Source organism: Parasteatoda tepidariorum, chromosome 6 (assembly GCF_982258835.1).
Source record: "Parasteatoda tepidariorum strain Cologne lab strain chromosome 6, Ptep-v5.0, whole genome shotgun sequence".
In the NCBI taxonomy this organism is placed as follows: Eukaryota; Metazoa; Arthropoda; class Arachnida; order Araneae; family Theridiidae; genus Parasteatoda; species Parasteatoda tepidariorum.
In genome coordinates this window covers 43,103,125-43,129,393 of record NC_141760.1, presented here as the reverse complement: position 1 = coordinate 43,129,393, position 26,269 = coordinate 43,103,125, and the positions used below count along the sequence as shown (strand labels likewise).

At 27.9% G+C, this 26,269-nt stretch overlaps 2 protein-coding genes across 13 annotated transcripts in view; one reads left to right on the top strand and one right to left on the bottom strand.

The window, feature by feature from the left end:
- The window catches only part of LOC107445676 (late secretory pathway protein AVL9 homolog), a 31,107-nt gene extending 13,853 nt beyond the window's left edge, over window positions 1–17,254 (bottom strand). For 3 of the 7 annotated variants that reach the window (XM_043051692.3, XM_071178757.2, XM_071178758.2), the window contains exons 1-8: window positions 17,117–17,254; window positions 14,221–14,286; window positions 12,952–13,051; window positions 7,352–7,472; window positions 7,016–7,101; window positions 5,347–5,575; window positions 4,065–4,144; window positions 3,869–3,938 (exon numbers count right to left, since the gene is read on the bottom strand). In XM_043051692.3, the coding sequence (XP_042907626.1) occupies window positions 3,869–3,938; window positions 4,065–4,144; window positions 5,347–5,575; window positions 7,016–7,101; window positions 7,352–7,472; window positions 12,952–13,035 (670 nt within the window). In that variant the 5' untranslated portion in view covers window positions 13,036–13,051; window positions 14,221–14,286; window positions 17,117–17,254. Of the gene's footprint in view, window positions 1–3,868; window positions 3,939–4,064; window positions 4,145–5,346; window positions 5,576–7,015; window positions 7,102–7,351; window positions 7,473–12,951; window positions 13,052–14,220; window positions 14,287–16,838; window positions 16,989–17,116 lie in introns of those variants that run through there. The other 4 variants (XM_016060135.4, XM_016060131.4, XM_016060134.4 and 1 more) reach the window with 4 other exon arrangements.
- Window positions 17,255–17,288: 34 nt separating this feature from the next.
- The window catches only part of LOC107445682 (serine/threonine-protein kinase tousled-like 1), a 39,799-nt gene continuing 30,818 nt past the window's right edge, over window positions 17,289–26,269 (top strand). For 2 of the 6 annotated variants that reach the window (XM_071178752.2, XM_016060144.4), the window contains exons 1-2: window positions 17,406–17,958; window positions 23,576–23,645. The gene's annotated coding sequence lies outside the window, so the exon portion shown is untranslated. Of the gene's footprint in view, window positions 17,959–23,575; window positions 23,646–26,269 lie in introns of all 6 variants that reach the window. The other 4 variants (XM_071178755.2, XM_016060146.5, XM_071178754.2 and 1 more) reach the window with 4 other exon arrangements.

Here is a 26,269-nt window from a genome sequence, read left to right as displayed (position 1 = left end):
TCCGAACTAACACAGCTCAGCGCATGAATCAGCTCTGACTTATTCAAGCCATTTGGTGGAAACTAAAGTGCATGAGCTTTCAGTATGAATGCTTGATTTTATCCGTGTTTCGTGTTTCTTATAATGGTCTTCGCTAGTTTCCTTACGGTTTCTCCCTCAGTTTCGATTAGATCTCATAGTTTATTTGGTCAGGTACATGCGCGAATTTGTTCTTTATCCTAAATTATTTATTAATTTTGAGTAATTGGTAGGTTTTTTTTCATCGCTTATATTTTGCTGCAACCAACAATGTTGATTGACAAAAAGAAGTGTCAATACAGTGCCCCGTACTTGAAGTTGGGATTTGTTCAATCACTGTTGAACTCTCAACTACCCATGTATTTACTTTGTAATAAATTTTTATCTAATGAGGTAATGATATCTTACCCTTAGCAGGAGCATTCGCAAAAAACTCATCCTGACAAACGAAATAAAGATTTGTCATTTTTCACGAACATCTTTTTTCACGTTTCTGAAGGCACCTTCGGTCTCAGGGTTACTAGCAACCTTATCACAAAAATGAGACGATGATTTGATAGCTTCTTATAATATATCAAAACTTATTTCTAAATCTGAGAAAGCTCATACCATCGGAGCAGAGTTTATACTGCCGATTGTCAAGGAAGTTCTAGAAACAGTTTCACACCAACCAGCCGCATCCAATGTAATAAAAAAAAATACCCCATAAGTAACGATGCAGAGCGGCGACGAAATGATGAGATGGCTGAAGCAACTCTTTCTGCAAACTTTTGATAACCAACGAATTTTCCCTTTAAGTTGATGAATCAACCTTGCCAGGTAATGTAGGCTTTACTTTAAGCATAGGTCCGGTTTGTAAAGGTAGGAAAAATTATTCAAGAGATGCTTTTTGCAAGAAGCTTGATTATAGATATCGAAGGTAAATCTATTTTTAATACTGTCAAAGATCATTTTAAAGAGAAAAACATTCCTCTTGTGAATATTATGTTCATTGTCACTGATAGGCTTCCGCAGTGGTGTGTCGACATTGTGGGGGTTTATCGCCCTTTTGGAAAGGGAGGTACCAGATATTTTAGCTGTTCACTGTGTTCACAGAAAGCATTTAGTAGGAAAAAAATCTCAGCGAGCGTTTGCATCAATCATTGCAATATGCAATGATTCATTGCATTTATTCAGAAATTGCATAAATTAATATGCTGAAAAACAAGTGATTTCGGAGGAGGAGTCTAATCGAAGGAAAAATGAGTCACAAGGTCAAGTCAAGCCATATCGGCTGAGAGCAAAATTCACAGTAATGCTCTACGATTGATTATTCAGACAGCTGTGTAAGAAAACAAGAAAAATTCAATCGTTTGCTACTATACACTGAGATTTGTTGGCTTTCCAAAAGCTTCTGTCTCAATAGGTATTGGAATCTTTTCGTCTCTGGTCTAGAGTTCCCTGAAAACAGAGACGTAGCTCTGAGAGGCGGATTGCTATAATTTAAGAAAGACTTTGGTTTATTTATCTGTAAAATTTAATGGCTTAAATTTACCACTTCAAAGTGACGAGCTCAATTTGATCCCTACAAAATCAGTCATTTCTGCCTTTCTAAAAAAACTCATTTTGTGGAAGCAGAATTTTGGTTGGAATAAGTTCGGCCAAGCAGGCGAAATTTGCTCTGATGATGCAAAAGAATATAGTCAACACCTTGACTCTTTACACATGGACTTTTCTGACCGTTTTAAAGATGTTTTGTTTCCTGGAAGTCCCTCAATGGGTTATAAACCCTTTTGTGAATATTGAAACGGCAGAAGCTCAGATTTACGAGGAATTGGTCGAACTTTTAACTAATGAAACTTTGAAGTGGTGATCGTCTCAGAGAATTTTTGCTTAAAGGTAACATCAATCGCCTCTTCCTCCTAACTTGTCGAACGTGGATTCAGTGTTGTTACGAATCTTGTCACAAAAAGGAGAAATCGACTCGAAATTGTGCAACAAGGGGTTTTGCGTCTTCATCTCACTAACAGTATTGAACCGAGAGTGAAGAAATTGGTTCTGAACCATTAAATACAATCATCCCACTAACATAGTTTCTTTAATGTTTCGTTAATACTACTTTTTAGTGTTAAAAAATTATTTTGAGTGTTTTTTGATTATCTAATTAAGAATAAATTATTCTTTTCAAGCATATGTTTCTTTGTTGTATTTTTTTTCATTAAACGTATTTATCTTCATCATAACAAATAAAGTGCGATTAATTGCCGTGAGAAAATTATATAGTTAATGTACACATTATTTTTTAGAAAAAAACAAACAAATTTAAAGCGTAAAAAATTGCTTAAAAATGTTGACTCTTATAATTCAGCACACCTCACTAAGTCCCATCCTTTGAATAACTGGATTTCCTCAAAGGGGGGCGTTGAAATGTTTTTTGCTCCTTAAGGGGGCTGCAACGTTAAAAAGGTTGAGAATCTATGAAATAGCATATTAATTAATGGAATATGTATGAATTACTTCACACTGAGGAAATAATTTTTTTTTAACATGATAAATGAAACCATTCAAAGCCATCTATTTTAATTACACAAAACTTTTTTTAAAGATCACATCAAAAGATAACATTTAAATCTTACATAAAGTTTAATTTTCAAAAAATTTTTTTATTACATATTAATAAACACGGTTAGGAATATTTTTATTTATTAAGAAAAGAACTATAAATTAAATTATGCAACAAATGTATTTAAGAAATACAAACTAAAGTGTTATTTATAAGTGATAAACATTCACTGTTGCATAATTTTATATATATCTTTATATAATATAAGAAGAGAGTGAAATGATAATAAATAGCCAACCACAGAAGACTTGCAGTTAGTAATGCACAAAACAACCAATCAAAATTGAGAATTCATGTGTGTGAAACGGTAATAATTTTTAATAATGCTGCTTGCTAAAATGTTACGAGTAAACTTACCAGCTAAAGCTGAGTGGCGATTTATATTTTATTTTGATTACGTCTAATGATGGTGTCACACTTTACCATTGTTGTCCGTGCATTTCTATTGGCCTAAAAATCACGAGGTAGGATCCAGTTTTTCCTCATTTATTTCAATATTGTTTTGGTTGTCATCAGCATAAAATTAACAAAAGTCCGAAAGGTACTTTTTTCCTTTAAATATTTTTGTATCCCTAATTTGAAGTTATTTTCCAGTACTGCTATTACTAGAAGTACTAAATTATGGAAACTATATTGAAAGTATTAAATTATGGTTGTGAACTCATCAAATTTGTTTGAACAGTATAATGTTACGAGAAGATAAATGTTATTTTAAAAAATGATTACTTCGAAAAATCACTTCTGTTCACCAAGAGATCTAAATGTTTATAATACTGATAGATAATAATATTTGGACGTGGGAAGTAGAGGCATAAGTGTAAGCAAATAGAATTCCTTTTAGTACATATATGTTAAGGAAATAATTTTAACTTTAGTAGAAAAACTGTTTTCTGCCAAGAAAAGACAATTATTTTGAAGCAATCATCGGAGTTGGTGAGCGGTAGCGAACAGGGGGCTTGGCCCCCTAGTATATATATATTTAGTCAAAATTAATTTATAAATTGATTTTGATAGAATTTGATATGTATTTCGTCTGTTACATTATTTTAAATAGGAAGAATGTTTCAAACATTTGAATGTTATATGCTTTTCTAAACGATATATTAACATAAAGAACTTTAAAAAACTTAATTAACATAATTGACTTTTAACCAACATATCTCTTATTTCTTTGAATAATAGAAGTGTTATAATTAAATTCTTAAATTTGATTTAATCAAATCAATTATTAAATTTATTACACCTTACCTGGTACTAATGAACATAGAGTAAGAAGAGAAGAACATAAATTTTTTACAGGAGCTTTGTAGAATAACACCTAAAATAAAATTTACTTAATACGTAAAATAAGAAGCACATAAAACTAAATTTCGATTTCAATTCAAAAACATTAATAAAAATCTAAATCTAACATTAAATTTATGAAAGTTGATACGAATCTTACCTTTCTTTCCAATAACAAAAGCTTAAATAAAAGTAGAGCTTTATGTTTAAACCTCAAAACAAAGTCTCGAACAGAAAGACCTGAAACATTCAAATTAAAACTAAGAGATCTATCAAAATTGTAAACAAGATAAAAAGAAACTATAACATCATGTAAGAAGATATTTTAAAACGCAACTAACATATCAAATAAAAAGTTATAAAAAACAAATAAAAAAAAAACTACAGAACAAAAAAAAAAAAAAAATACAGTTTGGAAAATTCAGAAAATATTCTAAAATACTGCATGTGTAGGTTATTTTTAGCCTAAGCTGATAGTAAAGTGCTGAAATTTGTCGCCGTTTCTATTTCGAAGAAGAAAATTAAACTGAAATAGAATTAGCAAATGTCTGCCACACATCTAGTATCATTTGACACAAGACATTTTCAGACAGATATTTCTTGAAAGAACAATGTAAAATAATTTTATTTTGCAAAAATTTTGTAGACTGTAGACTTAATTTTTTATTCATGTTTCTTAATTTCAGAAATATTTGGTTCTTCAGTGGTTGACTTATACATCCTACATACCAGAAATCTGATGTCTTGTAATAAAAAATAGGGAGTTTACTTATACAAAGGGTCGGCGTATACACTGGGATATTACGTTACTCAAATTTTGTAAAACGCTTCAGTTTCCTATATTTTTCTATCTAAGAAAATATTATGAATATTAGTTAATAGTAAAATTATTATAGGTTTTGAAAGTTTTTTTAGGAGACTCCCTTCACAAATAGGTACAGTTTGATTTGTCAGATATTTTAACATAATTACACTTTGATCAAGCTGCAAATTTATTTTGGCCATCGTACACCTATGTTATGCTTAGCGTACATGTTGAAAATTCATTTGACAGTTAAATACAGTGGAAAGTTCCTTATCTTGAATCATTGGGACTTCAGGAAGTCCAGAAAATACATTTTTCTGGATAATAGGTGTTTAAGGTAAGCAACAAAACATGTGTAATTCGAAAAGAAAAAAAAATTAATATATGATAATGATAATTAATATTAATTTCATGCAGCAACGTTTTCTTGTAGGTTGAATGACTAAAACTATAGAATGTTTTGTCTGATAAAATATATTTATATAAAAATAAATAAAGTGAGATGTATCGATAATTTGAACTCTGTTTTTTCCTTATGATGTAAAGAATTATTTTTGTAGATAGTTAGATACAAATAACATTAGAAAATGGGTCATTCAGACAAGCTATTTCTAATATGAATGTATTTAAAACTTACCTAAAAATGTTTGATGGCCATCAGATAAATCTTTGGGTAAAGAGCTATTTAAATTCTTAAAAGTTTCTTCTAACAGAGACACTTTACTGAAATCTCTTTCATCGAAATATGCATGAGTTATAAGTTCTAATTTTGCTTGGATCAATCCATACAAAGGAACTTTACTCAGAACACATACACTTTTTTGAACAGTTTCTCTTGTGATATCAGAGCTTCTTCTGAGTAATTTCTAAATGTAGAAACAAGAAAGTGATCATTATTTAGATAGAAAGTGGCTGCAATCTAATGAGAAACTTTAAGAAAAATCATATTAACTAAAGCAAGGAGGTATAACCTACAACAAGTAGGCTATACCTTGATTTGGCTCTAAAACTGTATTAAATTTATTGAATTCCTAAAAAAAAAAAGTAATAGAAATTTGTTTTTAAATGTGTTCTGTAACAATAATTTACTGATCAAGTTCTATCTTTCAGAGTATCAGACTGTAACCGATTTCAATCACAAATATCACATTAATCTAATATGGCATTTCTGACAAATTCTGTTTTCCGAATAATAGTAAAAATTAACTTTTAGAGTATATATAAAGACTTTCATTATTATGTTTTTTTCTTTATTTCACTTCTGTATATCTCTACATCAGTTGCAATAATTTGCTTTGCTTTTTAATCTTGTACACAGGGTTCTCGCTGCCATTCTCCATTAAGCCAAATCACCCCAAAATATTTCATTTTGGTGATCAAACAAATGAACATGTTCACCTTATTGCGATGACTGAATATGAAACTTTTTTTTCTTTACAGCAAATTACTAAACACTGTTAATGAAAGGTGGACTCCCCTAAACTAGCCACCAGTGCTACTATATCACAAAGTAGAATTAACTAGAGTTCAACATCTGCGTTTCTACATTGTATTTTTATAAACAGATTCTATATCTTTGACAGTAGTTTTATAATTACAGCATAACATTATATTTATGCTGATGTTGACAATAATGAGAAAAAAAATTATAATTGGCTATAATTTGAACATTTTTATTTTACTGATGCTCATTAGTGAAAAATTATTTTTTAAACTAAATGAAAATATTATTTCTTTAAACTAAATGATTTTAAAATGGATATTCAATTTAAGATTTTTGTAACAGTGGATTGTTTTCGTACAGCCTATATTTTGTTATTTATTGCAAAATTTAACTTTGATACAGAAAGAGGAACTAAAGAGAGTTACGAACTTTAAATGAGAGAAGGAAAAAAAAGCATGATAAACCTTTTACCTCATTAAATTTAATAATAGTTGCACAAAGCTTTTTTCAAAAGTAAAACTAGAATTTTGGAACAAAATGCATTTATTAAATTTTGTTAAAAATGGACTGAACAAGCACTTTGTTTGAAAAAATTTCGATCAATTAAACAAAGAAAAATTTACGGAACCTTAAGTTTTAAAACTCTCGGTTTTAATGTCTTGCACATTAAGAAAACACTTCAAATTTAAAAGTCAATAGCTCTAGATTTAAAAAGAAAAACCAATAGATTCTCATTAGACATAGTTACTTTAAAATTTTTTTCTTTCTTTCTTCAAATTAATCCAAATTATTGCATTTAAAAGAAAAAAGCGAATTTAAGTCTTTCAGAGTTAAAAATATTTTATTTTAAAAATAACATTACCTCGGCATTCATTTGGCGATAACATGAGATTCCAAAAACTGTCTGTTGAGGGTTTTCCAGTGATGGCAAGTGAAAGTATATGGTGTCTGAAATTAGGATAAAATTAATTATTACTCAGGTTACATTTGATAAGTCAAGACTAAAGTGAATTAAGATTAAAAAAATACTGATTTTGAGATGGTCTCTATTTGCTATAATCAAATTTGAATTAGATTAATTTAAATTTCTACATAACCAGAAGACTTTACAATTGGATGACTTTAAATAGTTGGAGGCCATTTTTACAGACCCAAGTTACAAAAATGCAACCATTGTACAAAATAAAGTTCCAAGTACCTTCTTCATAATTGTGAGCCCCATCAGGTAAAGCAAGAGTCGGCAAGTGTTTCCAAGGTTCTGGGAGATCACTACCTTTGACATTTTCCCCCTCAAAAAGAGGAGGGTATGAATATTCCACCTGAAAAATCATTAATTCAATTAATCGTAAAAACATTATAATTGTGTTATTTCATATTTGTCATCGTAATCGTAGAAAAATCAAAAGATTATTAGTGGATAATTATGAGAATACAATCATTTAAAAAATTCCTTCAGTTGCCTCTCTGTTCAACAATGCTCTACTTAATGCTAAGATTGATATTTTGCAACCCTAGTTCCTTCAAAGTAGAAAAATGTCGATTTAAGGATGGTTGTATCTTTGTTTAAGGAAGAAATTTTTTTTATCTTTAGCTCAAGTTCGGATGTAATGGCAGGGCTTAATCCAGGGCGATTTTGGTACCATTTTTTCGGTACCTTCACAAAATTAAAAAAAAAAAAATCGGTACCTTCACAAAATTAAAAAAAATAAATCGGTACCTTCACAAAAAAATAACGCATCTTCACGAAAATAAAAAAGAAAGTTAGAAGGAATTAAAGTGCTGAATAGTTTTCCGAACGGTTCACGGAAAAGTGGATTCACAGTGAACGCCGTATGGTACGCCATCGGACGGCGTTCTGCGCAACCGCACTAGCTCGAAAACAGGCTTGATATGCTGACGTCACTTCTCCTAAATACGCCATTCAATCGGAGTGAGTGGTGAAGTTTTTATGCTAGGCAACCGGCTAAATTGAGCCAGCACATAAACAACTCAACTCATTTTCCCAGGCGACAAGTGTTTGTGTTATGATTTAGCGTAAAACGTGTTCCATTCGTATTTTTTAACAAGATTTATGAAAAGTTTTTATAATGAAGCGAGGAAGAAATTTAAGTGGAGCGGGCGGCTCCACTTAAATAGCGATTACTACATGGAATAGCGATTACTACATGAAGCGTTTACGCACGATCGATAGTATAGGAACGAAATCAATTAAAACATTTTTTCAGTCTGAAAAAACTGAGGAGAAACTGTCACAACAGTCGCCGCCTGAAAAAACCGCAACAGTTGACAATGAGGCAATTGAAAATGCTACGGAACCAATGATTGAAGAGTTGATGATTGTTTTGTTACAGAAAAAAGCGATGCTGTTCCTGCGATAGAGGAAAATGTCGAAAGCGAAGTCAATTTCATCAGTAGCAAAAAGCCTGAAAACATCGATAAGGAAAATAAATTAACCAATGTCACAAAGTATGAAAAATGTAAAGAATGGATTTACTATAGTCCTTCAGCTGGAGGGTTTTTATGCAGAGTGTGCTCTGTTGTAAATAATAAAGGACCTTGGATAACTGAAGGGGTAAATTTTCTTGGGCATCCAACTAGATGCATGAAGAAACATGAAGACAGTAGAATGCATATTAATGCAACAAGCAGTATCAATTCAGTTAAAAAATTCAATGTTTCAGAGCAAATTCAAAAAGGAGCCGAAAATGATAAAGAAAAAAATAACATTGTAATGAAAAAAATTGTTAAAGTTTTAAATTTTATGGTACAAAAGCAATGGGCTGTTTTAGAAAATTTTGAGAGTTTAATACAATTTTTGGGCAATGATCTTCAAGATACAGACATTAGGAGACACTTAGAAACTTGTGCAAAAAATGCAACATATTTATCACGAGTTTCTGTACAAAACCTTTTGGAATGTATTTCCGAATACATTGAAGAAAGTATGTTAACACAATTAAAAGTGTGTGATGCTTTTGCTATGTTTGCAGATGAAAGCATGGACAAAGCACAAAGAGAGCAACTAGGCTTATTAGCCAGATTTAAAGTTCCTAATGGAAAAGTTCAAGAGAATTTTTTAGGACTTATAAATTTAGCAGCTACTGATGCTGCAACTATAATGAGCACAATTGAGCACTTTATGCTTGCAAAAGGCATAGATATAAAAAAATGTCTATTTGTGTCATTAGATGGAACCAACGTGATGAGTGGAGAAGTAACAGGGTTACAAAGAAGAATGAAGCACATATCTCCTCATTGCATTTATATAAATTGTCGCAACCATCGGTTAGCTCTTGTGTTTGCACATTTGCTAAAGAAACATAGCTATTTAAAAAGTGTGGACACTTTGTTGATTAGTTTGTGGAAAATGTTTCATTACAGTGCAAAAAAATATAATATTTTGAAAAATATACAAGAAAATGTATACAATATAGAAACACTAAAAATGTTAAAAGTTTCTACAACACGATGGTTATCACATGGGCATGCATGTGTTAGAGTGGCATCTCGATTTAAAGAGATGATTGAAACTCTAGATGCAGTTTTCAATAACACAAAAGAACCAGAAGTAAAGGGTGTGAGAGATCAGCTCTTAAACCCAGAAGTTTTTTTAACTATGTTGTTTCTAGCTGATATGATAAAAATTGTTGATAGATTAAATTTGTGGCTGCAAAAACAATCAATTAACTTTAGTTCTATCAATGATAAAGTACAAGACACTTTAAAAGACATTGAGAACTTTGGTAAAAATTTGAGAGAAGCAACTTTTTTTTCTAAAAGCTTGGATTTTCTAGAGTTTGCTGAAGAAGTAACTTGTTTAAACCGCAAGCTTCGTAAGAACAAAAAAAGTGATTCGCATAAAATATTGTTAGATTTTGAGAACAATTTTATTTATCCATTTTTAGATGATTTTAAAAATGAGATGAAAATTGCATTTGAAGTAAGCAACAAGTCTCCCTTGGCTGCATTTGACATTTTTGTCCAAGACCATGAAAGAAGAGATGTCTATCAAGCAGAATTAATTGAAAAAAAATGGTCAGATTTAATGTTGTTCTATGGCCAAAAGCAAACTAATCATTTTCAAGGACAAACAACAGAGTCTGCACCATTTATTCAAGAAATATCAGCAAAAGAAGAACTTATTAAATTTGAGTTAGAAATGCAAGAATCAAAATTAACCTTTGATATAGAAAAATTAGAAGCAGCAAAATTGTTGATTAGAAAAAATGAAAAAGATGAAGCTAAAGTGTGTATGGGACACAAAATTACACCATCAGATTTAATATCAATTATGGAAAGAAAAGCTACAGTGTGGAATGATTTTCCTAATTTAATGAGACTGTTAACTTTATGTATGATTGTTCCTTCCTCTACAGCATCTGTGGAAAGATTGTTTTCTAAGATGAATTTAGTCTGTACCAAACTGAGATGCAGCATTTCACAGAAGTCTTTAAATTGTCATCTAAACATAATTTTCAATGGATCCAAATTATTATCTGATGAACAGGCTCAAAACATAATTACTATCTTTAAAAATACTGAAAATCGTAAAATATCTCTGTGATTGATATAATTTTATCTATGTATTCTGTATTTCTATTATTTTTTCAACCATTAATTCAAAAGTAAAGTTAACACAATATCAAAATAATAATTTCTTAATCATATTAAGTTCAATAAATTTTATTAGTAAATAAGTTTAAAAATTTCTATGCTGGCTGGCTGTATAATTTACATTGAATTAATAAATGGAATTAATCTGCAAGCTGTCTTATAAGCAATTCCTTGCGCAATATGTGTATGTTTTTTATAGTATTGTATTTTTTGTATACATATGTAGTTTTTTTTTAGCAATACTTAATTTTCACAAAAATAAAAAAAATTTTCATAAAAAATTTTTTTCTTCACAAAAATAGGTACTAGGATTGAAAACCTGGATTAAGCCCTGAATGGTGTTGATAAAGATTTTCGGTTAGAGGATTTCTTCAACAGTGATGATGATATTTTAACAACTGAATCAAGAGATGTAGATGAGATTTATGAAACCATTATAAAAAAAAACATTGAAGAAGAAAAGGATGTTGAAAAAGAAATAATAAATGAGTCACCACATCCTTCTTATACAGATGCAATGATTACTATTGATGTTTAATAAAGCAATCTTATCCAATATGGAAGATAATCACTTTAATATGCTTAAAAAACTGGGGGGGGGGGGAGAGTTCATAAAAAAGGACCAGAGTTAAAACAACTAGCTATATAAAAAATTTTTTAATTTTATTTAAGGCTTTCTTTACTTTTTTACTTTATTATTTTTTTTATTCTACTTTAAATTTAATTTTGCAATAATGTAATTGGTGTCATCAAAAATAAAGGAACAGTTTTAGCTTGCAAAACTATGAAGAAAAAGTTTTCTAATTATTATTTTCCACAAATTCAGATTAAGAATGATTTTTCTCAATCAAAGAGCAAACTGCTTTAGGTAAGTTTGGGAAGTACAATAAGTAAATCATAATTTTTTTTTTTACAAAAATACCGAATAGATAATAAGTTTAAAAAAAAATTTATTACTTTTGATAAATGTGAAATGCGTAAGTCTATGAAATTAGTTCAGTCAAACCTTGATATCACAAACTTCAAAGTAGACATTAAAAATTTTGTTGCACTGAAAATTCAGGAATTAAAATAGAATATTTTAATTAAATAATGAATATTTTAATTTCTTCTGAAACCCAGCAAGATTACGAATATTGGTGTGCCATATTTTCTTTCAACTTTTAGAAGAATCAGTTTTTTCTTACTTAACATTGCAACAGCTTCCTGCAGGTTCTTTAGAGAGTAAGGAGAAGGCTCTACTTTTCTTTATGTTTTAAATATTTCTACATAACAGAACATGAAATGTCATGTTCTGTTATGTAGAATTCAATTTTGAGTTAACAGGGGAAAAAATGAATGGTAATTATGACCATAAACTTATAGGTAATAAAGATTGTAACTAGGAAATAATAATTAAAAGTAGATAAAAAAAAACATTATGTGCTTAGTAATAAATGGACTTATAATTATAAGAAAAATTTCTTCTTTTTTTTAGATGGTTGAAAGCACTTTGAATCAACATGCATTGAAATTGTTTTTCAATAATGTGCACAGTTTCTTAAAATTATTTGAATATTCAATCAACATTTCTATCTAAGAATTATTCAAAGAATCTTGGGAAAAAAAACATACATATAAAACTTGATAAAACATTTTTTTTAAAGATTCCTACAGTGGATGAGTTTTTAAAAAATAGCTCTGGTCACAATTACGCCGAGATTATAATTATAATTACCTACTTGACTATTACTTTTTTAAACTTACAAATAAAATTTATATAGAAACCAATGAAGATTTTACCAAGAAAATAATTCACTGATATGATTAATTTTAATATTATAACATTGAAAACTTGGCTATTTTTAAAGTAGTTACCAAGAGCTTGCTACGCATGCAAGCCTTATGCTTATGAGAAATATTTTTATAACATGCTAATTGTTAGAAAAATTATTTTTATTATTAATTTAATCATTGCAATTCACTAATGTAAGATATTTGCTTAATTTCATGTAAAATTTTACAATGGCTAAAACATTTCAAACCAATTGAAAAATACAACAGATTATATCTTTCACAGAACATTTCAAACAATGATTGCTGAATTTAAAAAAAAAAAAAAAAAAACTAGATGAGGAAGAAATTCTACAGATTAGGTAAAATAATATGCATTGTGCACAATGAGATATAAATTAAATCACTTACTACACATCCTTTTTTATGATGAAATCCAACAACAAAAACATTTATGATAGGAGTATCACAGCTTAGGTTGATAACCTCTGACATTGCAGAAGATAACTATCTAAAAAATAAAAAAAAAACATTTATATATATATATAAATGTATAAATAACAATCTACATATTTTTATTTACACCTTGTAGATTCTCATGATGAAGGGAAAAGAGAGGCAGTATCTGTCCGGATTTAATTTTAAATGTATCCTTATAAGTACCAATGTAACAGATATTTCAACTGTGTAAGGAAATATTAACATTCTAAGTGGTTAGAGTAAGATTAGAATAAAAGTGAGATACAAAAAATAAAAAAATTTCATCACTTTGACATACTTAGCCTCGCAATGGAGCCTAGAAAAAAAATCAGGACATTTTTTGGAAGAATATACACATGCGAGACTACTTTTAAAAAAGGCAAAAAAAAAAAAAAAAAAAAAAGAAGTTGCAATATTTATAATAAAAACACATTTTATTGCAATAATAAAATGTAATAGTAAAATACACTAATTTAAATTTCAGACTTGTTTAGAACAGAGAGAATTAGCAGTTTCCAGTACAATTTTATTAATAGGGAACAGAACAACTAATAATAGTTAGTTCAAGATTAATATTAAGGAAACATTTAGTAGTACGGTTGCATCAATATATATATATATATATATATATATATATATATATATATATATATATATATATATATATATATATATATATATATATATATATATATATATTTCAACTGTTTGAAATTCCCTCATAACCATATTTAACTTGAAATTGTAATTTGGTTTAAGACTTCGTAAATCAAATAATTTTAAAATAGGATTTCAATGACGTCAAGAAAAATAAATAAAAAATATGTTAATCATTAATTTTTTTTGCCCAAAAGTAATTTATCGGATGATATTATTGAATGACTATATTATGATTGGAATCGATCACTTTTAAAATTCAATTAAAGAGATTAATCAATAATTGTGAAAATAAAAAACTCCACAAGCATTTTAATTTTTCAAACATATTATTTAAAAAATAACATTTGTATTGATAAAAATTGGATGTCCTGAACATACACAAAAAATCAGGAAAAAATATTTTTAACAATACAATTATAATAACAAACCCCAGAAAACTGTTATATTTTTAATTGGTAACCTGCAATTTTTTTTTTTTTTTTGCTTTAACGATTACATATAATCCCTTAACAGAAATTTTTAAAAATTGATTATACTTACAAAAACTTAATATTTCTTTAAATTCTATTTTGCAGTGAATTCATCCTGCAAACGTAAAATTTCTTTCTGAAACAAACATATTAAAATTTACAAAATAAGCATTATATATCAAATACTTTGCATACAACTCACATAAATGCTTTGTGGGCATGTTTTTACTCATTAACTTCAATTTAGTTTCCTCCATTTCCAATTACTATTAAAATTAAAATGGATAAAACTTATATTTGTTAGCCAAATAATTTTTAATACTAAAGAAACTTTGATTAAGCCATTAGTAAACAAAAATTTTATTTTTTTAACCCTCCAAAAATTTGAACTCAGGAAAAAGTCAAACAAATTTTACCTGATAAATGCTTTCTTATAGTCAACTATATACTATCAAGCTTAGAATAACTTTTCAGTTATTATAAGCTTGAACTTAGAATAACTGAAAAACTAATGCGTACTAGGTTAAATCATAAGCACAGTCATATTTTTGGAGAGGATCTTGAAACTTACAACAATAAAAGTTTAATGGGACAAAGGTATGTAAATGAGCAAAAAGTAGTTTCTAGATAATTTTATATCATCATAGAGTTAATATATTTAAAAGAAAGAAAAAAAAACAATTTTTTTATTTTATTTTATATCACAAGTTTTATTGTTTAGAATAAGTTATCTAAATTTCATTAATAGAACCTAATTAAAGCATGATGTTTTTAAACAAAGTTGAATATATTATTGATGACTAAGATATAAAATTACCCCAAATAATAAAAATAATACTTCCTTACATTCTGGCTATAAATTAACTTTTTCAACAATGTTGTTGATGTGTTCTAATGTTTTAATAAATGCTAAATTTTTACTTGAAAATTGATATAAAATAAGTAGAATCAAATGCTGCAAAAGTTGAATATGGTTATTTTGCACAAAAAGCAAAGGAAAAGTTTTTGATATACTCAACGCTTACTCAAGATAACAAAGTTAAATGGTTCTAGAAACAATGTTTGTAGCCAAAAAAGAAAAAAGATTGTGGAACAGGATAAAAAAAATAACGGGTATGGGACCACTATTATTTGACTCAGACCACCCTAACAAAATGTAACAGAGGTTTCCAAGACTGAAAATCGATGTAAAGAGATAATATGTTCTGAATTTCAGTCTCAAAATAACATATGTTAGGAGATGTTTCCGTATCATGATCTGTCCTGCCAAGTACAATCGCCACCATAAAATAGTTCACTAGAAATCTCCAAGACCAGAAATGTGATAATATGCTGCTTTTTTAAATTTTGGTTTTGTATTTAAATCTCAAAATAAATATTTCAGAGAATATTTCTGCATCATGATCAATTGTACCAAGAACAACAGCTAATGTACCGAATAATTTGTAAAGTTGCAAATTAAAAAAACAAACAAACATGTAGAGCCTTGCCAGTGGAATAGCTAAACGTTACTCTTTCAAGTTGGTCCTTTCCACAATATTTATTTCAGTTTCTCGTAAGCTACTAGCCAAAAGTGACCAAGACTTAGCAATTACTTTTGCGTAGATCATGATATGGAAATATTCTCCATATTTTATTTAGCAAATAGCATATTTCATTTAATACTATTAATTATCCGCAGAGTAATTTTTCATATTATTAACTTTTAAAAAGAGATCTAATAAAAGATGTAGAAATGGACTAGTAAAAATGTGTATGGGTCATAAATATTTTTATTTTATAGTTTCTTCAGAGCAATAACTAAATTTTCTTAAATTCTACCCCATGGAACAAAATAAAGAATACTTTTTTAATTTGTGTGACACATACATAATCACCATTTCAAAAAATTACATTGATTTGATCAAAACTTTAAAAAAAAAAAATGCATTTTCAACCTGCTTTATCAATATATATACACATATTTTCATTGCATTGAGTCCAGGCAAGGGTACTGTATCTAACTCATTGATGATTCTATATGCAACTATCATTCTAAAAATACTTCTTATGTTTTATTCTAAGATTCATCTTTGTTTACTTAAAAATCTGAGGTGTGGTTACATTAAAGGTTAGAAAATTTCTTTGTAAAATCATTTAGGCAGCTTTAAAAATTAAAAAAATGCGGCAATTTTCTAAAAGCAGCAATAAAATAATAACAAATATAATATTTTAGTTGTAAGGTTAAGTTATACTGCATGATTAAATTAAGATTGAATAGAGCTAAGACAATTTTTTCAACCACGCTTCATAAATTAGCAGATAAAATATGTTAAAAACAAGTTAATTTGTAAAATCAACATACAACTCATAAAAATTTTGCAATAAAAGTATTAACAAAATTAATCAACTTCTTAAGTGTATTTCAACTTTAACTCTATGAACAAGATAATTTCTAAATATTTTATTAGCACTAAATTAAGCATTTCGATAATCATTTCAGTGTAGGAATTGCTAAAAATTAAGATTTATTTGAAAGGATACTTAAAATTATTTCAAATGAATCAATTCAAAATTCCATCAAAATTCGCAATCGATATAAGTACGACAGTATCGAAAATTTATTAGATAAGTGGTCGTCCCATTTGACACATAAATGACAACTTAATTTTATTATTTTCATATTAATAGTATAAGTTATTTCAATACCTAATGCCAATAGAATTTAACTTTATAAAACAATTGTTTTCACATAATGTCTACTAAAAAGACGATCCCATATTCTTATGACAAAAATCAAAACAATCGTAATAAAAACATTGCAGACAGGAGAAGCCATACAAATAGTAGTGAAAGTGTAAGTTGTTACATTCCTGAGTTTTTATTTGTTTATTTATAGAATTTTGTAACGTGAAATTTTATTGATGATCAACTTATAAATCAAAAGCTAATTGTTTATAATTAAAAATCATGAAACAATTTACAACCTGTGCTATCGAAAATCGTCAATTTCTATTTCAAAATCCCTAAACTAGGGTACTTCTGTGCTTTTCAACAAGCATTTCAAGATACTAGTGTGAAATACCAGAACTAAAAACATGGTTTTGTAGTATTGAATACTTCAGGTGCATGTTTTATCCATTGTTATTAATATAAAAATTGATCTTGTTTGCACATTTTATTAAAACAAGAGGATTATCGTCCACAAAACAGGAAAAAACATCAAAACTTAATAATGAAACTTGATGACGTCACAAAAATATACTGAATGGAGTTGTGCGAAATGCTAATCTGAGAGGTAAGGAGGCGCTAATGAAAAATAAGAAAATGTTCATCTTTCTGAACCCAGGCAATAAAAGAATCAGAAATAACGTAAAACATCACTAATTAAGCTATATATAAGTGTAAAACATTTCAGCAGCTGAGATTATTCTCTAGCTTAACACAATAAAATAATTTCGTACATAATAAAATATTTTGTTTTCTTTTTTTGTAAGCAATGATTTTTGTCTCCGTGAAGAGAAGTTGGGGTTTCGGCTACGGCTCCGAACTATTGCTTCCTCTGTGATTGGTGTTTCACTAAAATATTTAGTTTACTACAATAGATATATTAAAATGCTGTTAAAGGGTGAATTCCTTGGATAGATTTAAAGATATATTCCAAATCAAAGTTTTTTTTTGAAAAATTATTTGCAAGTTAATGTATTTTTATTCGTTTATTAAATTGGTGATTAATATTTTATATATGAGGTGTGCGACATTTAGGCATTTATTTTCAAGTAAGCCGATAAAGATGGTGAGAAGAGACTAAGCCCAGCCACCGTTAAGGGTAAGTGACTTTAAATGGCTATTGTAATTTTTAATTAAAGATGGGAAAAGAATTAAATATGTCAATTTTCGTGAATATCCGTATTCTTCATTACAAGAAGGGGATCATATGATTATAATATTGTGACTGTAAATGAGATTTTTACGAGGTGTAAATCACATTTAGATAATTTAATAATATTTCTCATAACAGTTTATTAATAAATGAATTATTCTGCAGATGAGTTGGTACAATAGAGAAGATTTAGTTCAAAAATATTTATAAATTATTGATGCTACTATATGTTACATTTCGATGTATATAGTATCAAAATATGTATGATTAATATTAATGTATTGGGTGTTATTCGTATACATGTTTTTATTAATCTCGATTATTAAGAAACTTTGTTCTTGTTATTTAACATTAATTGAACTTTTTCATTAACTTATTAGCTATGTATTCCTACATCGTTTTTATAGATGTTTTTTAGTTAACTTTGAAGTGATTTAGTGATGATAACGTAATGTATGTGACTTAAAGATGTGAAATATAAAGTAGTAATTTGCTTTTTATTTCGAAATCAATTACAATGAAAAGTAAACAATTGAACTGTTTAATAAATCAATCAAATATGTAAAGATAAAAATATGCTTATAATAACTAAATTGTAGATTATGTTATAATTTTATGGTGGTTAGACAATACATATGTAACCATTTTCTTTCAATTAAATGTTTATATTTGACGAAAGTTGTGTTGATTTAAATTTACATTGTAACTATTTTAAATAAATGATCAGAATTTATTTTTCTGAAGTCAAATTTATGTGTTTATTTTTATTAAAGGTGAAAAAAATAATTTTATACTAAACCATGCAGATAATAAAACTTTATAAGTTTTTTTTAACTGCTAATCTTAATTTAAAATCAATACTTTTGATACTTAAATTTTAAATTTTTCAGAACGTCAAATTGAAACAAACTCCTTTTATATTTATAAAAATTTTATGAGTTAATAATTGTCAATGAAAAATAAAATTAAAAGTACATTTAAGGCCAATAGTTAATTAAGTTATGAAATGTTTTATACCTCATAAATTTTCTTGGAAATTGCTTTTATCATAAACTTTAAATGATCTTTTGAACAGTATCTATTACTATATTTTAGTATACATGTTACAAAAATAGCAAATTTTTGCCTAGAGGTTCAAATAGCATAATTAATCAGTGAGAGTATTTATTTTAAATTATTACTTTACTTTCTAATTAGTTAACCGCACTTTGACATCGTATAAAAATATAGGTACCTTAATGTTTCTGTAATCAGAATGTAAAGAAATATTATCCTCAAATTTATGTGTTATATAAAAACTGATGTTATGTTCTTAAAATTCATTTGAATGCATATTTTTTCCCCCTAACATGCTTATAAAATGTTAATAATTATAATATGTTATAATGTTATATACGTTGTTAGATTTTGTATCTGATTTTCTTATATTTAAGGGAAATTTTTTTAAAATTTCTTATTCAAATATTTATTACTGAAAGAATTACTCAAGTTTTAGTATTGTACAATTAAAGAAATATTTTTTTTGGTAACAATTCAGGCAAAACTAATACAATTAAGAAAATTAGTTCATATTATTTGGTGTGTGAGTAATAAATACTATGTGATATGTTGACTATTGAAAGCTGTTAAAATTTTATTATTCTGAATTTTTGGATATATGGTGGAACCGTGATAATCAGAATATGTTTGTTTAAATATCTCAGTTAATCTAATTTTTTTAAACTCTTATTTTTTCCACTTAGGATGAGGTGTAGTTTCCATGAAGTGTCATATTATATTGCATAATGCAGATATAATTAATTATCTTTAATAAGTTTTATTGCCACCTGAATTATAACATTACTTTTTTACTTACTGATGAGAACATAAAATTTATACAATGTGAAAGAAGCTTAAACAAGAGAAAAATTTCTATGGAGGAAATATGTGTAGCTTCGTTACCAATTTAGTTATTGTTTGATATAATTATTCAACAGAACAGTCATACGTATACAATGATTTAAGTATTGGACTACCATTATGTATGGTATGAACATAAGTCCAATCCCTGGTTTGCCCGTTGGTCCCACCCAGCTTCAAATTAAAGGATACTAATTGGCATGTGAAGTAAATGCGGTTGGTGCAGAATATCACTATCATAATGTTAGTCATAATCTTGTGGAAACATAAATTCTATGATCTCTTTGGCAGTTAATTGACTACTTTATCTTTTTCAATTTTTTAATTTACTAACAAAAGTCTAAATTAATAAATCAAACATTCAGTGACAATCTAAAAATGTCTTTTTATTAAAAAACCTGTTTTGTCTTAATTACTTCAGATAATCATAGTTCCTATACCTGCTTTAAATTAAGCCATACTAACAAGAAACTATGGTATTGTTCTTTGAAATTATTTGAGCTTGATACAAGTTTCTCACTTAAAGTTGTTTACTCTTTAATATCTATTTTGTGTTTATAATTTTTATAATGAACCAGTCTTGATAAATTTATATTGTTAATTAATGGTTAAAAGTTGCAGAACGCACACATTTTTGTAGATTACTAAAGAAATATTGTATCAAATCTAGTGAAATTTACTGTGAAAATACATTAATAATGACAGTTAATAACAAAATGTTAAAAGTACAAATTCAATATCTTTAAATAAATATTATAGTGTAACAGTTCAAAATAATGTTTAAAAAAAAATCTTGTAGATAGTGTAATATGGAGCAAAAACCCTTCTGATGGTGACACATGTGTCACATTAAAAACTCTATTGCTGTTAAGGAATGTTTGGGGACAATAAATCTAAGGTCATGAAGAAATATATTACACTTATCCGTTAAGGTAGATTTTAATTCAAGCAGGTAGCTGGGAAAGGGATGGGCTGTAATTTTTCTCTTAGATGTGCTTGATGAGATTCAGGGATTTGGAGATTTAGCTGACCATTCTATCCTCTGAATATCTTCAGAGCTTCCAGACATTCTAAGACCTGCCCGATTTTCTGTGGACTGCCATCATACATAAAAATAAACTAAGGACTAACACTACCTCTCTCTAGATAATGTTCCAAAGCACTCTTAAGATTTCAGCTTTGTACTTGACATAGTATGCGTGATTTCATAACATCAGCAGAAATCGTCTAATCTGGTGCAGATAACATTAACCTTGTACACAGATGCAGTGGGCCAGTGTTCCTTTCATTGAAGAAGAACCCAATGAGATTGGAGCAATGATTATCAACATGTTCTCGTGCAGAAAGATCCAGGGAGGAAGATTCCCATATCGATACTGCACCAAAAAGACATCACCAAAGAGAACGAATTTGAAGAGTGCAGCTTGTGATCAGTTATTTCTGGGCAAGCATCTACATATTTTTATTAATTTTTGCTAACATAAGAACTCTTTGGCAATGGTAATTGGCGCGAACAGGTATATTAATATGGAAATATCCCCTCCAAGAACCTAGTATCACCCTTCATATCACGGAAGTAGGCGATTGCGGAGGTTGAATTGTTATGGTGTAAGCTATGGTTGTACTATGTATTGATATTAGATGGCTCTACTGACCTGCACAGGCTGGCTTTGTTGAGGTATAGGACTAAGATCTTATCCATAACTGTAATCACCAACTTTTGTTGTAAGGAAAAAAAATCAAGTCATGCCCCTCCTTTGGTATTCACCATCTTATCAAATTTGGGTTTTCTTTGCATATCTGACTGTAACTCTTTTATTTATAAAACCTGCTCTGATTGGGTTACATAAATCATGTGCTATTATCTGATCCAATTTGATAATTTTCAGATGACAACATCTTAGTGTAGAAGTTTAATTGTTATATTTGTTCCATTTAATATTAAAAGTAGTAATGCACTTATTTTGAAAATTATATCAGAGGTTAAGGGTTATGTTTTTTAAAAACAGGATAAAAAGTAACCAACCATAGTGAGTCACAAACTGATATCCTATAGCTTACATACGAGGTATAGAATCGTATATCGTTTAGAATAATGTTGTAATTGTATTATGTAACATTGTTTAGAAGTGCTGTTGGTGATATGTTAATTTTTATAGGAAAAAACAAACATCACACAGGTCTAGGCTGATAGAGAAATACTTAGTAGCCAAAGATATTCAGAGGATATAGTGATCAGCAAGATCTCCAACTCTTGATACTGCTCGAACATTATGTAGAATGCTCTTGGCAACTCACCAACCCTTTCAAAGCCAAAAAACCCTCCAGAGTTTTAAAACTGTCTTGATGGAGGATCAGGTTTTATTGTCCCAAGATTTTTGATTTACTGTCTAAAAACATCTCTCAATCCTATGAATTTATTGCGAGGCAAACAATGCCATCATGCCCAATATTAAACCATCCACAACTGCCATTTTGCTACATCATTTTTGGACTATCTTGCTCTATTGCTAAATAATGATCTCGAGTTCGTGCCATTGCTTTTTGCCATACTTTGATATATTTTTATCATTGATTCTACTAGGAAATTGCAGGTCCTTTGGATTGCGGACTTTTATATTTCTGGGTCCCTTTTCTTTAAAAGTTCATCTCTATTTAAAATATTAATTCTTGACTTCAAATTTAAATTCTCACATTCAATTAATTCTTCTTACTATTGAAAGACAAAACAAAAAATTTTTAATCAAGAAGAGTTATATTTAAACAATCAAGACTCTTAATTTTAGGACTGGTCAAACATCTGTTTCAAGAAAAACCTTCACTGTGTCATTTGATGCTCAGAGGAAGTTTTTCATATAGATATTTAAACTTTGCTTGATATTCTACTTACATAAATCTGTTAGTATGCAATTTTTTCCTCCAACCTAAGGAATTAATCTTAATTTGTGTTTTGAGTTCCCTCTATAATTTTTGGCTTACTTGATGCATTATAGGGCATCAGCAAAATCACTGTTATTGTAAACTTCTTTCAATTCCTTATTTCTTGAATTAGTAATCTGTAAAAATGTGTTTTGTTCCTTAACTCTTCTACATAAATGAAGTTATTTAATTACTTCTTAATCTAAAATGACAAAATCAGTTTGTTTCAAAATAAGCAAGGTACAGTGAAACCTCCAGCAATGACCACCTCTGTGTAGCGACCTCCTTTATTTACGACCTTTTTTGGAAGGCATGGAATTTTTTCCCATTGACTTTGTATTGAAGATAACCTTTAGGAGAGACCATCAAAACATCTAGCGACCGGGCAAACCTCTGTGCCAAATGCTGAAAAGGTCAAATAAGGAAACACGAAAAAATATCAAAATAAAAATATGTTAACAAAACAAATAAGTAGATTCAAATGTATTGAAAATATATGTGAGTGGCTCATATTTAGTTAGATAGCTCTTTTTGATGATCTCTGAAAAAGATTGATAACCTCTTGTTTTAGTAAGAGTGCACTAAAGACAATGCTAATAATGATTTAGTTATTGGTTCCCCATTATAACTAGTTTAAAACTCTATTGGATACTTGAAATTTATTTTTTATTTATGAATATTGAATATTGTCTTACTTTTGTCAATCAAATAGAGATTAATGTTTTTCAATTTTTATTTTTTCTAGAGAAAATTTTCCAGTTTTTCTTGTGTGTAGTTTTAATTCTCCATATGCCTTCATCAACTCAACAACAAAGGTATTTTAATCAAATTTCTATTAACTTGTTTTCTGTGTCAAATCTTGAAGTATTGAGTTATATTATTGTTTATCTTATCAAGCTTTTTATGTTCTTTAAATATGATTGAAATTCCTTAAAATAATTAGGGTACAGTGCACAAAATAAAAAACAGAAATCTCTGAATAACTTGCTAGTTATTTAGCTCACACAAACATGCTAACTATTTAGCGCAGACGATATTTTAAGGTTCGAAATCATACACCAAAACGTACTTTCTCTGAACAAACATACAATTTTTTATGATGGATCCAGATTACTGACCATAAAAATATAGGGTGTAGCTACAATCTGAGAAATATGTTCTCAATAGTTTAGTCTTGAGTTTGAACCCCTTAATATCAAATTTTACTTTATGCGTCTTTCACCATATTTTGAGAAAATTTTGTAGACAATTATAAAATTTGTTTAGTGAAAGATAATTTCATACAAAGTAGAACTTTTAGTAAATATTTATTATTTTATTTCTTAATTGTCTAAAAAACTTTTGAATTGTAAGGTATAAAAAAATTTTACATTATTTTAAAGAGCATAACTTTAAATGGTAAAATACAAAGTTTGAGTTAAATCAGTCTAATATTTCCTAAAAAATTGAACTCAAAAAATAGGACTTTTTCAAATTTCAATTTCTCAGGAACTATTTGACTGATTTCACTCAAATTTTGTGTTTTGCTATTTAAAATTGCATTCCTTAAAATGATGTAAAAAAAATTGATCTTTCAATTCAAACATTATTTGACTAATAAATAATATAATAAAAATTAATAAATACTTACTAAAAGTTTTATTTTGCATGGCATTTTTTAGGATAAATGAATTATATAATAGTGTACTTAAATTTTCAATTCACTTAAAAAGTTCTTGCAATGCGGCGAAACACGTAAAAAGTAAAATTAACATTAAGGAGTCCAAACTTCTTCTCTTCTGACCAAACTATTGGACCATATTTCTTAGACTGCAGCTACCCTTTATATTTTGAGAGTCAGAAATCCCTGTTGGGAAAAAAAAGCATGTTTATTCAGAAAAAGTATGTTTTTGCGTTTGATTTCATTACTTAAAATATTGTCTGTGCTAATTAATTAGCCTATTTGAAGTCATCCCTTCAGACCATTTAAGACTGAGTTTTGGAACGTGAAGATCCGATTATTAGATCAAAAGTTATTTATGGTTATCCGTTTATTTATTTTTCACACTGTACATCATTGTTACGCCATGTCTGTATCATTATACAAGTCATTTTTATTTAAATTGTGTAATCAAAACTTTCTCAACTAGTAATAGAATTAGCTTTATGATATATATATGTAATTTAGAGTGTTAAGCTTATATAGCTTATTATCTCTAATTAGGTTGGAGTTTAGAATGGCTTATCCTAGGTTTGGGCATGACAAATGAGATTTGCAGCTCAGATTTATTTTAAACTGTGCTAAAGTGTCTATAACCTATATTTTTTTACTCATATTTAGTTTTAAATATTTGTTTAATATTAATAAAAATGCCTCCATTCTTTTAAGACTCTATCAATAAATTTTATGATATTAATGATATATAGCATTATTATAATGTTGCATCTACTCAAATCTATATAACTTTATAAAGTTCATAATGATTTTGAATAATTAAAGCAAAAACAGCTATTTTCTGTTTTTTCTTCCATAGATGAGATACTTATTATGAGATAAAAATTATTTAATTATATATTTTTTATTTTTTAAACTGTTGTAGTTCTTGAAATATTCTTAACTGTTTAGCATTTTTCATATAAAACTACACAATATCTAGTTTTGGAATGACTAAAACTTTATTTAATTCACATTTTTTAAAATTAAATCTATTTCAAAGACATTAAATTCTATCTTATTTAAAAATAGTTTGCTTAATGTTAGTATTGAAATATTAAGAATGTGTAATTTCTGAATGATTCCGTATTGCTGAATGTGTAATTTCTGAATGATTTCGCATTGCTTAAAATAAACTTTTACAAAATCAAACTATGGATATTGAATAGGAAAGTTTTTAACAGGACAGTAAAAACTGGGATTTTTTACTTTTAATTATATTATTGCATCTGAAATTTTGCCTAAAAACAATACAATTTGAATAAATTGTTTTATTTTAATTAAATTAGAAAATTCTGGAAAGATAAAGATCAAAACAATTGAATGCATATATTTTTTTCTTCTCAATAAATTGAAACTAGAGTAGAATTCTGTATTGTTAAATGAATATAAATGGGATTTTTTGTAAGTTCTTCAAATAGATTTGCTTTAATATATTTTAACAAAAGATGTCGAAAGTTTTAACAAAATATCTTAGTTTTGTATAAAATTAAGATTTTTTTTAATTTTTAAATTGGGGTTTGTAAGAGTTTATTAAAATCACTTTTTCACAGATTATATATATATATATATATTGTTAGAATAGATGGTTATAACATGTAAACCAGTCTAAGGCCACAATTAGCCAACAGCTGTAGGTTGTGCATCTCTATTTAACTAAAATGTTTAAATTAGTTTGGTCAAATTAATATTTTTTGGCAAACTTATACATTGCATGTTATCGAAGCAAATAAACTGTTCATACAT